Genomic DNA, 15,309 nt, shown 5'->3' with positions numbered 1-15,309 from the left:
TAACAAGGTCTCTCTATGTAGATCTGGCTGTCCCAGGATTTGCCATGTAGAGCAGACTCTCTTCAAACTCACAGGGGCCTGCCTGCCTCTGCCTTCCAAGTGCTAGAACTAAAGGTGTATGTGTCACTGCGCCCAGTACTTTAATTTTTAAAGGAACGTTTGCTGTTTTTGCATCTCTGAAAATTCATGTATTTCCAATCACCACTGAATTTCAGAAACTTGCTTCATTGGGGATCTGTTTGTTCCATGGGGCCAGGCCAAAGCAGAATATTAAAGCTAATCATGCTCTGATCTAAAGGAAATTAGACGGCAGTAGAAGAAGCAAGATGCAGATGCAGGAAAGTCAGAACCACCCAGGAGCCAGGTAGTGGAGCCCTGGCAGCAGGTATACTAGCTGGGTAAAAGCCATACGTCCTCCGTGTCCTGAAGACAGGGCTCTGAAAAGTGAAGGGGACAGAGCAAACCCTAAGCTGGGAGACCTACTAAGGGAAAGATGTAAGCAAGAGGCACACATAGGATGGAGACTAGAATAGAACGGTCAGCAGAGATGACTGCAGCCGTGGACCTCACTCAGGCTGCAGCAGGGCTCTGGCTTCCTCGTGGGCTGTAGGGAGTGCTAGACTGAAGAATGTGGGAAGGAACAGAGGAGTGACTGCCTGGAAGGTGGGTTGGGCAGGTGGAAGAGCAGGGTTGTTGCTGCTTCAGGAAGCTGCTTGAAGGAGGATGAGAACGGAAGTGGTGGTGAGCTGGCCGTGGCTCCCTGGTCCCATGCTTCCTCTTTCCTTAGATCACACCCCACTGGCCTCATTCTATTGCACGCAGGCTTGCTGCACATCTTGGTTTTGAGCAGCCACATTTCAAGTGCAAAGTTGCTACATGTGGAGGGTTACCACTAGACTGGCCTACTTTGAAACCCGGCTACTTGACCCCTGAGTCAGCAGCATCGACATCACCTCCCCTGTTAGATATGAGGCCTCTCTTTGTTGGGAGGAGGTACTTACTGGAAAGATAATTAGTCAGGGTGCCAGTGCTTTTTAATCTCCTAAAAGGCTTTTTATTTTATGTATACTAGTGTCTTGTCTGCATGTTTGTATGTGTACGGCGTGCACGCCTGGTGTCCACAGAGGTCAGAAGAAGGGGTTGAAGCCCTTGGAACTTGAGATATAAATGGTCATTGGCTACCAAAGGTTGTGGGTTCTGGAAAATGAACGTGTGTCCTCTCCAAGAGCAGCAAGTGCTCTTAACCACTGAGCCAACTTTCCAGCTCAGAATTCCAGTACCTGAGAGTCCATAGGTGTCGGGGTCTAGCCTTGACACAGGATCGGAATTCTCAGTTGGAAGCAGGGATATCTGGAAGGCGCATAATAAACAGACACAGACTACCTTTTGGGTACAAACTTGACAGGCAATTTTTCAAGGCTGCTCTTCTCTCTCTCTCTCTCTCTCTCTCTCTCTCTCTCTCTCTCTCTCTCTTGATGGCTTGCAGTTTGCATCTGCACACACTGTATTCTCCTGCGCACTTTGCTTTTCTTAACTCCCACACTCCTACACACCACACGCACTCTCCTTACACACACACACACACACACACACAGAGTCTTCTCCTCACACACTCTCTCTTTCTCTCTACTCACCTCATACACACCTCATGTGCACCTCTCTTTCTCCCCACTTGCTCTCTCACCTTTAACTTGCCCCAGTCTTCTATTGATTCTCCAAAACCAGGTAGGAAAAAAAAAGACATTGCCTAATCATTGCCAAATCAAATTCAAAAGAATAACCACATCCCACAAAGAACTAAGAATCACAATTGTTCCCCAAAGTTTCAAGATTCCCCTATTCCCAGGCCTGTGGTCAGAATAATAATAATTGCAAACTTATCATTATTTAAACTTTACCTTTTGACTTATTATACTTCAGAGCTCCGAGGTCAGCTACTTGCATTTTCCTGTGAGGCTCTAATGATAAATGACATGGACAAAAACTGCCAGGCAGTGGCCAGAAAGAATCAAGTTAACCCTTAGCTCAGTAGTTCCGCTAGCTTTCTGTCTCTGCACGCTGCACGCAATGACTCTCGTAAGAGTCCCAGTGTATTGACTTAGTTTTACTAGTATATTATTTTGTGTATTCTATACTTGCTTATCCAGGAACTCCCAAATGTTGTACAAAACTTATTTCATAACTTCAATTTTTTTCCTTTCTTGGGGTCCCAATGTTGGTTCTAATTCATTTCTAATGATTTCTTCAAACTTCCTTGGCAAGTCAAGCATTGATCTGGAACTCCCACTGTGCAGATATTACATTGTTTCCAAGATGAGAACACACAGCATGCACCTGGGCCATTAGGACTGTGGTGCAATGAGCTGGGCCCCTATGCCTCAATTTTCAATTGTTGAAGAATCATTACATTGGACTGGAGAGACGACTCAATGATTATGAGCACTGACTGCTCTTCCAGAGGTCCTGAATTCAACTCCCAGCAACCACACGGTGGCTCACAATCATCTGTAATGGGATCCGATGCTCTCTTCTGGTGTGTCTGAAGACCGCTACAGTGTACTCATATAAATAATAAATAAATCTTTTTTTTTCTTTTTCTTTTTTTCCGGAGCTGGGGACCGAACCCAGGGCCTTGCGCTTGCTAGGCAAGTGCTCTACCACTGAGCTAAATCCCCAACCCCAATAAATCTTAAAAAAAAATAAACAGAATCATTACATCAAGGAACATCTAGTTTCACAGAATTCACCAGAGCAGAAGGAGAAAGAAATAGGAAAGTGAGATATAATAGAATAATTATGCACACTGAGGCCAACCGAAAAGCAATCACACACAAATAAAATCTATATAGCTGTTGTCCAGGGCTAAGGTTAAGAGAAATGAGAACAACTGTTTTTTATGAAGGGCTGCCATGGGCTACTGAGATGTCTCTACCTGGGCCTGCTGCAGGGAGTTCCTGTCACGGTATGCACTCTCTTTTCACTCACACACGCGCACACACACACACACACACACACACACACACACACACACACGCACACGCTTCTCATACTCTCTCTCTTTCTCCCTCTCTCGAATTCTCTCCACTTACCTCATGCATGCCTCATGTGCACCCAACATCTGACCAGCATTTTTGAGGTTCTATGCTCATACTCGGCTATCAGTATGGATGAATAGAGAGGGGATTTCTTTTTTTTCTCTTCAAGCTGCTTTGTTTTTTCTTTTCTTTACAGATTTTTATCACAGCACTGAATATCTTAGTTAGGGTTTTACTGCTGTGAACAGACACCATGACCAAGTCAACTCTTTTTTTTAAATTATTATTTATTTAATGTATATGAGTGCACTGTCACTGTCTTCAGACACACCAGAAGAGGACATTGGATCCCATTTCAGATGGTTGTGAACCACCATGTAGCTGTTGGGAGTTGAACTCAGGACCATCTGGAAGAGCAATCAGTGCTTCTAACCGCTGAGCCACCTCTCCAGCCCCAAAAGCAGTGTTCCTTAACCTCTGATCCATCTCTCCAGCCCAAGGCAACTCTTATAAGGACAACATTTAATTGGGACAGTCTTACAGGTTCAGAGGTTCAGTCCACTATCATCAAGGTGGGAGTATGGCAGCATCCAGGCAGGCATGGTGCAGGCGGAGTTAAGAGCTCTCCATCTTCATCTGAAGGCTGCAGGAGAAGACTGGCTTCCAGGCAGCTAAGATGAGGGTCTTAAAGCCCACGCCCACAATCACATGCTTCCTCCAACAAGGACAAACCTACCCCAGCAAGGCCACACCCTAATAGTGCTGCTCCTTGGGCCAAGCATGTTCAAACCACCACACTGAGAAAAATAAGTAATTCAGTAGGCTTCTCAGTGACTCCAGGTTGAGAAGCTCTGACCCATAGATCAGAGGCAACATCCTTCTTCAGGCTGTGTATTATGACTTCCCTCAACACTAGCTCCAGTCTTCTGAGTACACAACTCAGCCAAGTCATATGCCTTAACCAGTGAAGCCTCTGAAAGACTCCAGGATGCTGAGTGAAAAAGGCTGAGTTCTGGGGCCTTGGAGCACAGACCTGTGAAACGGAGGTGAACTGGGGGCAGCACTTGGGAGCCCTGTGTCAAGCTTTCTTGGTGCTTGAGTTTTCAGACATGTAAACCAGTGAATGTTTTGTTTGTTTAAATGAATCTAGGTAGGGTGCAAATCATGCATTTTCTCTGTATCTCTTCCTCTTGTCCTCCAGTTGGCTCTATGCCTCCAAATACTGACAGACCTTGGAGGACTGTGGGTCCCCCGATTCTCTGGTTTGCTAATGGGCCAGCACCAGCAGATTCAAATGGAGGAGGAGAATGCAGGGGTATTTACATAACCTTGGGCTCTCCTATCAAGGGGATGCTGGTGACTGGTCTTTATGAAAGGCCACACTTCAGGTGCTTCTCCAGTACCCACCCCTCTGCTTCTAGAAGTCCCCATCCCAGCATCATTTGAGGCTTCTCCAGAGCAGCCAGCTTGGAGGGGTTACCCTCGTCCCTCCGTCTTCCTTTGTCCTGCCTTCCCTAGGCAAAGAACTCCCTTGCCAAACTTTTCTCAAGTTATCCACTTTGACGGTGTCATTTATTTCTCTCTTTTTTTTTAAAGATTTTATTTATTTTATGTCTATGAGTACACTGTAGCTGTCTTCAGACACACACCAGAAGAGGGCATCGGATCCCGTTACAGATGGTTGTGAACCACCATGTGGTTGCTGAGATTTGAACTCAGGACCTCTGGAAGAGCAGTCAGTGCTCTTACCCACTGAGCCATCTCTCCAGGTCCTGTCATTTATTTCTCATTGGTACCCGATGCAATAACTTGTACTGGGAATGGCCTGAAGATATGTGGATCTATATGCAGATGAGAGCAGGCACAAGATAAGACAAGGCCTGTGATTGATTAGGCAGTGAAAAAGTAAGGCGGGCACAGAGCTTTGGAGAGAGGAGAGAGAGAAGAGAAGGAAGAACCAAGATAGAGGCAGAGAAGGACGACCCACATCTGTGTGGCCTTAAAGGGCCACAGGTAGTTAAGAAGATTTTATAAGGGATGGACTTTTATAGGACAGTTTGTCTTACCTAGGTGGGCAGTTTATATCAATATTAATTGGCTCTGAGTTTACTGTCTGGACATTTTGTGGGGTGAGGATTTACTGATATAAGTCTGATTGATAATTACACGTTTATTGAGTTTTGATGTTAACGGGTTACTGGGAGATGTGACTATAACCACAGGGGCCGGATGCTGGGAATGTGAGCAGAGTCCTCAGCGAGATAGGTGGTCTCTGTATGGAACTGGCGTGGCAGCGACCGACTTTGGGAACTAGATGGATGGTGAGATCTCTGCGGGGCCCAGAGAGTAGCCGGCAATGTGGGATGGAGATAGGGAATGTATGGAGTTGGGTGGAGACGTTTTGCTGATTGAGATGAAAATACCCTGCAGATGCCATGGGGCCCACCAGAGCCGGCAATAGTGTGGTTTGGTTAATTCATTTGTTAATATTTACCCCAACAAAGATGGGGTTCTGGAATCGCGTTGATCATACATGGTCAATCGGAAAGCGACAACCTGGCAATCCACAGCAAGCAGCATCCTCGAAGAAGCTAAAGGTCACACCAGAGGTACAGGCAGAGGGCAAGTCAGCCAATCTGAGCACCAGCTACCTGCCACACCGATCCATCTAGTTGGACTGGCACCTCAGGCTCCCATTGTGCAATGGAGTGTTGTACGCTGAGCTTATCCAAAGGCACAGGGGAGTCTTCTTACCCACAATGCCGCTGCCCAGACACTCTGAGTGTCCTAAGTCAGGAGTCTACCAGGGAGCTGGGGTCACCTAAGCCTCAAGGTGCCCACCTAGTCTCTGGGTCTCAACTTGCTCTACCTTACCAAACTTCCTGGCATGTTTTTACGTCTCACCGTACAGATCTGATTTCCTCGTGGGGAGTAATGAATCCATATGTCAGTTGGCCAGGGATTTGGACAGACTCAAAGTCTGATAAAGGGGTTGGGGATTTAGCTCAGTGGTAGAGCGCTTGCATAGCAAGCACAAGGCCCTGGGTTCGGTCCCCAGCTCCAAAAAAAAAAAAAAGTTTATTTAAAAAAGTCTGATAACAAGGAGGGCAAGAGGTCTGTGGATGGGTTCCACATATAAGCACATCAGTTGGCCTCATCCTCAGATATGCTAGTACAGAGAGACCATAGTGCCAGGGAAAAGGACCAAGGTAACATCACAACATAGATTTCTCTCTGGTTAAAGAGGTGGACACTTAGTCAGAAGCAATGAAAAGGGCAGCTGGGAAGATGGCTCAGTAGTCCAGAGCACCGTTGCTTTTGTGGAGGATCCAGGTTTGATTTCCAGCCTACACATGGCGGATCCACCGTCATCTATAACTCAAGGTCTGGGGAATTCAATCCCCTCTTGGGGCTTCTGTGGGCCGTACAAATGGTGCACATACATACACGCAGGCCTTCAGATGCTCACACATATAAAATAAAGTTAACGATTCTTAAGAGAAAGGAACGAAAGGATCGAGTTTGGTAGGTTGCGAGGGAAAGGAGTGAAATGTTCCCATGAGGAGTAATCTGGAAGAGTCAGCTTAATCTTAAGGACAGTTGTTTCTCAGAGGTGAAGCTATGGGAGCTGAGGCCTGAAGTGAGTCTGAAGAGCTTAGGGAAGCTCCTCTCACAGCTCCCGACAGAGGGATGAAAAAGTGTGAAGGCTAAGGAGAGAAGGGACCTGATTAGGACTAGAAGGAATAACCCCATGGATGTCAGGGCCTAGAAGGAAGGCCCCCAAGGATCTCAGGGCCTAGAAGGAAGGCCCCCAAGGATCTCAGGGCCTAGAAGGAAGGCCCCGGTGCATCTCGGGGATCTTCATTCTGTTTTATTTTGTCTGAGAGTTTCTTGTATAAGTCAAGCCTTGAACTTGCTGTGTAGCCAAGGACTTTGAACTTCTGATTGTCCTGCCCTAGTGAAGGGATAAGAGGGCTGTACCAGTTGGTTTTGTGTCAACGTGACACAAGCTAGGAAGGAGCCTTAGTTCAGACAATGTCTCATGAGATCCAGCTGTAGGACAATTGTTTTTATTAGTGATCAATGGGGGAGGACCCAGCCTATGTGGGTAGTGTCATCCCTGGGCTGGTAATCCTGGGTTCTATAAGGAAGCCAAGGAAAGTGAGTCTAGGGAAGCAAGCCAGTGAGCAGCATCCTTCTATGGCCTCTGCATCAGTTCCTGACTCCGGGATCCTGCCCTGACTTCTTTCAGTGATGAAAAGTGCAGAAGAGTGAGCTGAATAAACCCTTCCCTCCCCAACTTGTTTCTTGGTCATGGTGCTTTGTAACAGCAATAGAAACACCGAGACAAGGGCTGTGCTGCCACGCTTGGGTTCTTCTGTCTGTCTGTCTGTCTGTCTGATGGACGGTGCTCTTACTTTGTTTCTATCTTCGTTGAGAGCCCTTTAAGCTATTTCTGCTGCTATATAGTACCAATTATCTTAGTACTTTCACAGTTCTCTTGTGTGGTTTCCTTACTTCCCCATCCTTTAAAATGTTGCTGTAGGTATTCTTGGATATGTTGCTTAAAATACATGCACAAGAGTTTATCTTGGCTGCAGACTGTACAGTGGAGTCTGGGGTTCGGAGCAGAAGCATGGTTTTTACTTTGCCAAGGTAATCAAACTGTTTTCCAAACGTCTTCCATCAACTCACATCCCAGTTAGCACAGGACGAGAGTTTGTGTCGTCCTTCATTTTGGCAAGCACGGAATATTCTCTCATTTGAAATTTTTTTTAATCTGGAGAAAGGTGGAATATCTATTTTAGTTCTCTCTCTCTCTCACACACACACACACACACACACACACACACACACATATTTAAAGCCAGTATTTCAATCAGCCCAGCCCAGCCCAGCCCAGCCCAACCCAGCCCATCCTGTCCTGGAACTTGCTATATGCTGCTGTGATTAAAAATGGTCAAAAAGCAACTTGGAGAGGAGATGGTTTATTTGTCTTACAGAGTTATTTGTCATAGAGGCAAGCCAATGCAGGGACTCAAGACAGGAATCCGGGGGCAGGAACAGAAGCAGAGGCCATGGGGATGAGGCCACAATAAACACCATAATGTTTAGTTAGATTTACAATTAGTTGAAATGGTCTCATGTAAGCCAGGTTGATCACGCATTCACTTATATAGCTGAGGGTGACCTTGCTCTCTTGTGGCCATGTCTTAAATTCTGGGATTACAAGAATCTGTCACTGTGCCCAGCTTTGAAGTAGGTTTATATGTTTGTTTTTGGACACAATGGATATAGGTTGCAAGAGAATGAGTTCCTGAAGGTAGGAGGGTCCCGAGGGAGGAGTGAAGTAGGCAGGTTGCAAGGCCTACTAAACCTGTTAACAGGTGCTGTTTGCAACCTGCACCTGGGAACGAGCCACCTCAACCAAGTATTTCCCATTTTGCGTTCAATTAGCCTGAACTAATTAAGCTGCTGTGATGCAAGGTTGGAAGAACCTGGCACTCCTCCCTAGCTCAGAGCCCAGTTCGATGCTGAGATTCCACTTTGGCATGGACTCTTTCTTCCCTACAATCCCCTTCACACCTACCCTGCATGTCGTAAGTGTCTGTCACTGTGGACATTTGTGATCTGGATTCACCAAGCTGGCAGTCCCTAGTTTACGTACATTCCTCCACAATCAGTTCATGTGGTTGATCAACAAAACACTGACCTAACAGGTTTTGTTTTTAAAAAAACGATGTGTATATGTGTGTGTGTGTGTGTGTGTGTGTGTGTGTGTGTGTGTAAGTACACTGTAGCTGTCTTCAGACACACCAGAAGAGGGCATCAGATCTCATTACAGATGTTTGTGAGCCACCCTGTGGTTGCTGGGATTTGAACTCAGGACCTCCGGAAGAGCAATCAGTGCTCCTAACCGCTGAGCTGTCTCTCCAGCCCTTAACATGCTCTTCTGCTTCTCAGTCCAGGGATGGATGGTGGTAGGTCATGTTCTTTGGCCTGTTGCAGAGCTTGCCTTCTGAGAGTCTTGGGAGCCACCTGTGTGCTTTGATCCCATAAGCATTGCTCTTCCAGGACTGAGCTACGGAGAGGTGTGGGAGAGTTAACACTGTGAGGACGGAGATATTCCTGGTTAATATCTCACCCCTTTCCCTTCCTCTTGTGGCCCCGAGGATTGGCCTTCATGAATGCTAGGGTAGTAAGAACTCTACCGTCAGCCACAGTCTCAAGACCCTTCCTTGTCGCTGGTTTCTTAATACAACAGTTTTGAGATGTGTTCTGTAGGTTGTTTGCTTGCTTGCTTCCTTCCTTTCTTCCCCTAGACAGGGTTTCTCTGTACAGCCCTGGTTGGCCTGGAACTCGCTCTGTAGACCATGCCAGCCTGGAACTCAAGAGATCTGCCTGCCTCCACCTCCTGAGTGCTGGCGTTAGAGATGTACCGACATGGTCTGGCTGTGTTCTGTGGCTTTTTAGGTTATACTTGGCAGAATAAAGCCCATCACCCACACACTAAGCCCTCACTAATGCACCCATCAACAATTATCCTTCCCTTCCTTCAACTCTTCCATTCTTTAGAGAGCCTCTTCAGCTTACCCAGTCAATAAACTTTCACTCCGGAGGAAGGGATCTGAACCAACACAGGGATGCTTTTGAGAATGTGGGAAAACAAGATTCTTCTCCTGTGAAAAATATGCCATACTCTCAGGAAACCAGGGTGGGACGTGGGGAATATTTTGATATAAGGATCAGGGTTGTAGAACCATTGCTCATTTCCTTTCCTCTCTTCCTCTGACTATCAAGGGGGTCACAGCCATAGGTAGAAGAAAACCATAATTTTATTAATAGTTTCAAAAATAGTTCAAACCTCCTATTTAAAGCACACTTTACATAGCTGGCTCCCTATTTGCTATCACAGTACATCTTTCCTGTATGGTGCTTTATGACTTATAATGTTTAACTATTAACTTATATGCCCTCTACTGTTTACTGCAAAAACTCCACACTCCAGAAAAAAAAAGGGGAGTTGGGGACTAAGTCCCTGATCACTGTTGTGACAGTGCTCACATGGAAGATACTCTAAAGGCTTATGGCCTCAAATACCCAACTCCTGGCTTCCTTGCTCATTAAAATCATGTTATTGTAACCTGTATTAGGCTACAGAGAGAAAGTCAGGGACAGGGGAAACAAAATGATCAGATCTATAGAGGAGATTCCTGCTCTACGAATCCACTAAGGTACATGTATGAGGACCTAAACCAAGAACACATTAATGAGTGTACTGTAGTGTTATCTAACAATATTATGACCAGCATCTTGAAATTTCACCACGAAACTGGTAGTTCCATTTCTTAGGGGAAGGGAAGAGGAGGCAGTCGTAAATTATAAAATTTCTTTAATTTCAAGGCAATGAAAGAAAACTGTAAAGTTTGTCCGTGGTCTACGCAGCCCAACAATTCCAGACTACTTTTGGTTTATTTATTTGGTCGTTCTACCTTGAGAATTCCAATCCTTTCCCACTTCTTTTCGATGTTACTTTTACTCTTCTTCCCCAGTAAGAAAAAAGTATCCACGCAGTAAACGCGTCACTAACAGTAGCTGAAACAAGTCTACAGCAAGACCTTGCTCCTTTGCTGGGACTGGACTATTCTGTCCTCCCATTTTCTGTTGGTCGAAATCATCTGAGTCCTGCGAGGTATGGCCCAAATGGCACCTCTTCATGAGATGTCCTACAAACCTATCGACCAGATGTGCTCAAGGCCTTCCCACTGGAGAGCTCAGTCGATTGCTCCGCAGCGACCCTATCCAGGTTGATGTTTCTATGTTTTGTTTCACCAAAGCGCGATCTTCTAAGGCCGAGAAAACTGAACTTCTTTCTTGTGAGGATGACAAAAGCTAGGGCCGGGGCCTTGAGGTAACCCCCGAGTCGCGTGACACAATCATTGAACAGTCAAGGCGACGTCTGGGCAGAGCCAACTAACCCAGGCCTCCGAGGCAGGTGCTAATTGGCTCTTTAGACCTGAAGCTGAGAAAAGACAGAACCCGCTCCCACCCGGATCCGGGAGGCGGCTCAGAGTACTTCCGCCTTAGGAAAAAAAATGTCATTACCGGTCGAGCTTCCGGCTCCACTTGGGAGGCCGCAAGACCTTTTATCCTAGTTGGCCGTGATCCGCGTACCCCACCCGGCCGCTCCCTCGGGCTTCTCCACACCCCGGGGCGCGGTTTGCACGTCGCGAGGGTGTGACCGTGACGCCGTGACGTCACCTCAGAGAACCGGGTCCTGAAAGGTTTTAGCGCTCCGGAGGAACAGCGAGTCAAGCTCCTCGGAGGCGGGACTAAAGTATGACTGACATCCACACGTCCCAGTTGCCGTTTTCATGCTTCCTCAAATCAACCAATGAAGGCAAAGCAGAGCGGCAACGCCCCCCCCCCGACCCGCTAGAGGAAGCTCTGCTCCCTCGGTTTGGCATTCGGTGGCCGCCATGCTTGGTGTGGCTCCTCGTTCTGAGGCAGTTTGCTCTCTTTTGGCTTTCAGAAGCCCTTCGTGAACTCCTCTACGAGCAGTATTTTCCATCTAAAAATCGACTTCTACTCTCTCCGGCTCCCTTCTCGCTCGCCTCTTGTTCAGCCACACTCAAGATGGCGGCCAGAGGCGGCGGGCCGCGGCTGGGTTTCCCCGGCGTGGTGACGTCAGCGCGCTGCGTGTCGGCAGGTGGAGGGAGAAGGGAAAGTTTGGCCCGTGCTTGGGGTTCGGGTGGAGGGCGGGACGGAGGGGCAGGGCCGGGAAGAAGCTCTCTTCGCGGTGCCGCGGAGGCTGAGGCCGGCTCGTGGGCTGGGCCGGGGACTGCGGGACACGGAGCCGCAGGAGGCGAGTTCGGCCGCAGCCGCGCGTCCCCGCCTCGGGCCCGCGCTTGACCCGCGCGCCCCGGCGTTGTGCGCCCCAAGGCTGGGCCAAGCGGCGGGTTGGGGGCGGCTGGGCGTGGGGAGGCGCGCGGCGAGGTGACCCGAGAGCCCCAAGCGTGAGAAGCACGGAGCCAGGCGCTGCAGCCGTCATGTCCGAGGACTCGAGCGCCCTGCCCTGGTCCATCAACAGGGACGACTACGAGCTGCAGGAGGTGATCGGTGAGAGCCGAGGGGCGACGCGCGGGGGTTTTGGGCCCGAGCCTTGCTGGGCACTGATGCGAGGCGTGCGCCTAGGGTGGGGCTCCCTCCGGAGGGTGAAGCGTACCTGAGACAGATACGTCCTGTGCAGAAGAGCCATGTGGATGGGAGGCAGGCCTGGTCCAGGGGCCACTGGGGTTCGTGGGCAGAGCCGTGTGGCTCTGGGATTGTGGACTATGTGCACTTGATCCCAGTATCAACCATCCACGCGACGACCCTTTCAAGTGTACATGGCACTGGTTTGCAGGGGTGAGGCTGAGGGAAGCTGCAGGTACCCGGTGCTGAACAGGTTAGACTCGCCTCTGGCTCCTTACAACTCACTTCTCTGGTCAAGAAGGCAGACGTCAACTGCAGAGAAAGAATGGAAAAGCGGTAACGGGTCTCGGTAGGTGGCCGGAAGGAAATGATGGTATAATAAGGAATGATTTGGACAATGATTTTAAGGGAATTTGTTTTTCTGAGGTAAAGACTTTCAAGTTGAACCCTGAAGTGAGTCGAAGGAAGATCGCCCTTTCCCCTCCATTGAGGAATAAGGAAATATGTAGACTTTGAGGAGAAGGAAAGTTCTTGATAAGTGTAGGGCCAGAAAGAGGGCGCACATTGATCTCAGGGACCTTTGAAACTATGGTAAAGGTTTGGAGTTTCAGGTTGTCCTTGGAGGGCTTCAACCAGGGACCATGGCTCGCACTGTAAATCTGGTTACAGTATCCGAGAATACCAGTTGGTCGACACCGAAATGGACTGTCATTCCCAGAGGCGCATAGTGCCTGAGGAGGTTTAGGGGCCAGGAATGAGGGAGGATTTGTAGCCCAGCAGTGATGGCCATAGAAATCGAAGGGGATGGGTTTAGTAAAACAAAGGCTTACTCAGCTGACACGAGTGGACCCCTGTGTGTTGGAAGAAGTCTGTCTATACTGATAGCATCCTGCCTTAAAATAAGAGACCGGCCAAAAATCTCAGAGTGTTTATTTCACTGTTGTGTTAAGAACAAAAACAAAAAGCCACCCAATTTCTTTGTAGGACTGTGTGCTCGTGTAAAGGCTAGCTGCACACATTCTTTTTGGTCAGTGTCATTAGTTGACCTGGAACTGACCATTTGGCTCGGCTGACTGGTTAGGAAGACTCTAGAGTTCTGTCTGTGCCTCGAAGCACTTGGATTTCAGGCTCCTTACAGGGTTCCTGGGCCTCACACCTCACATGGGTGCTGGGGATCCAAACTGAGGTTGTTGTGCTCCCTCTGCAAACACTTTACCCTGCGCTATCTCCCCAGCCCCCCATTTTTTTTCTTCTTCTTTCTTTCTTTTTTTTTTTTTTTAAGGCAGGTCTCAGGTTGCTCGACTTGGCTGCTGCCATTTCTCAACATGTCAGCTTTATACTTTATCCACCCGGCCTGATGACCCGAGTTCCATTCCTGGAACCCGAGTGGTGCAAGGAGAAGCTTATAGTCCATCCCCCACCCCCAAGAAGTGTAATAAAACATAAAGACTCTCATCTTTAGGTCACTTCGTAGGCCTGACCTTGATGCATGTTGGGTCTTTGGCATGTACTGCTTGGGCTAGGTACATCTCTGGTTTTGTAAAGACTCTTGATTCTTGGGACCTTAATTTCATAACGAGGGAAGGGTTTAGATGGGAGATTCCAGAGTGACATCAGAACGGTAAAGAAAGGCGATTCTGTTATTCTGGAAGAGTGACACTGTCCTTTCCATCTGGTGGGGTGTGTATCCCCTGCTTGTCTACAGCCTGACTGGGGTGAGAGGACAGGTTGTACTTATTCCTGATGCTTTTGCTGTTCTGTACAAACACTGAGAGCTGCAAGGGCCGTGGGGATTTAGCGACAATTGCCCATGATAACTGTAGGACAGGATGTCTGAGTGGGCAGTGCAAAGGTACTGCTAGTTCTGAGAATGGTTTCCCACCCAGTCACAAGGTGGCCCACAGCTCATCCTGGGTTAAGAACACCAGCATGCTTTGGTCAACTTTTACAAAACAGCCTGCCAGCTGGAGAGATGGCCTAGCAGTTAGGAGAATGCACTGCTCTTCCAGAGGCCGTGAGTTTGGTTCCTAACACCAACACCAGGCGGTTCACAGCTGCCTGTAATACACGCTCCAGGGGCTCTGAGGACGGCTTCTGCCCTCAGGCACTTGTACATATGGGGCATTTGGATATAGATGTGCACATATACACATGGATAAAAAGTAAAAAGAAACCTTAAACTGTATTATCTGACTTAATACAATGAATTTCAGTCATAATGTGATTTTTCTTCTTTTAGTATGTTTACTGTGTAGCCAGCAAATACATCATCCAGCTTTAGATTATTTATCTCTGTCATCCCAGGGAGATTTCCTTTGTGCTTCTTGCTCCCGGTCCCAGGAAACCACACATTTATTTTTGCCTTTTAGTTTGTCTTTTCTGGACATTTTACTTAAATAGGATTCTATAATAATGTGACCTTTGGTGTTTGGCTTCTGTCACATAGCACACTTATTTTTAAAACTTTATATTTGTGAAAATATACTATATATCCCATAAAATAACCTGATTAAAGTTCAGTATTATTTTAGTAAATTTACAGAGTTGTTCAGTCGTCACCACAATCCAGTTTTAGAACATTTCTCTCATTCCAAAACGATGCCTCATGTCCATTAGCTGTAACTCACTCCCTGTTCCGCCCCAGCCCCAGGCAGCTAAAACCTTACTTTCTGCCTGCATAGATTTTCCTCTGGACATTTCATATAGGATGATCACATAATGTGAACTCCTTGGTGTTTGTCATCCCTTACTTTGCGTATTTGCTGAGGCTCAGCCGTGTCCCATAGCGCGCAGTAACGGTTATACATAGTTCCTTTTAATTGGACAGCAGTTGGTGGGTATTGGATTGTTTCTGTTCCTTGACTGTTTGGAATAAACCTATTAGTATTATCAAGTCTTATTGGACAATGTGGAAACCCAGGAGTAGAATTGCAAGGTCATAATAGTAAGTTCAACTTCTGTCTGTAAACTACCAAAACGTTCACTCAGAGTGCTCCCACCGTTTTATGTTCTACTGCTTTGTGTGAGAATTCTTTCTCTCTAAAGCTTAGCAGTCTGCAGTTTGTCTTTGTATGTGTGA

The 15,309-nt window shown here is 47.5% G+C and overlaps 1 protein-coding gene and 1 long non-coding RNA gene across 4 annotated transcripts in view; one reads left to right on the top strand and one right to left on the bottom strand.

Annotated features, from left to right (window-relative positions):
- Positions 1-8,007: 8,007 nt before the first annotated feature.
- On the bottom strand, positions 8,008-11,245 carry LOC120094290 (uncharacterized). Its single transcript, XR_005488554.2, has 2 exons — positions 11,142-11,245; positions 8,008-9,715 (listed from the first exon to the last, which is right to left on the bottom strand). It is a non-coding gene; the product is annotated as an uncharacterized LOC120094290 (long non-coding RNA).
- Positions 10,024-15,309, top strand: part of Oxsr1 (oxidative stress responsive kinase 1) — a 91,038-nt gene continuing 85,752 nt past the window's right edge. For 2 of the 3 annotated variants that reach the window (XM_063265654.1, XM_063265655.1), the window contains exon 1: positions 10,024-12,155. In XM_063265654.1, the coding sequence (XP_063121724.1) occupies positions 12,086-12,155 (70 nt within the window). In that variant the 5' untranslated portion in view covers positions 10,024-12,085. The remainder of the gene's footprint in view (positions 12,156-15,309) is intronic. The other variant, NM_001108194.1, reaches the window with a different exon arrangement.

This window comes from Rattus norvegicus, chromosome 8 (assembly GCF_036323735.1).
Source record: "Rattus norvegicus strain BN/NHsdMcwi chromosome 8, GRCr8, whole genome shotgun sequence".
NCBI classification, from domain to species: Eukaryota; Metazoa; Chordata; class Mammalia; order Rodentia; family Muridae; genus Rattus; species Rattus norvegicus.
This window is presented reverse-complemented; position numbering and strand designations above follow the sequence as displayed.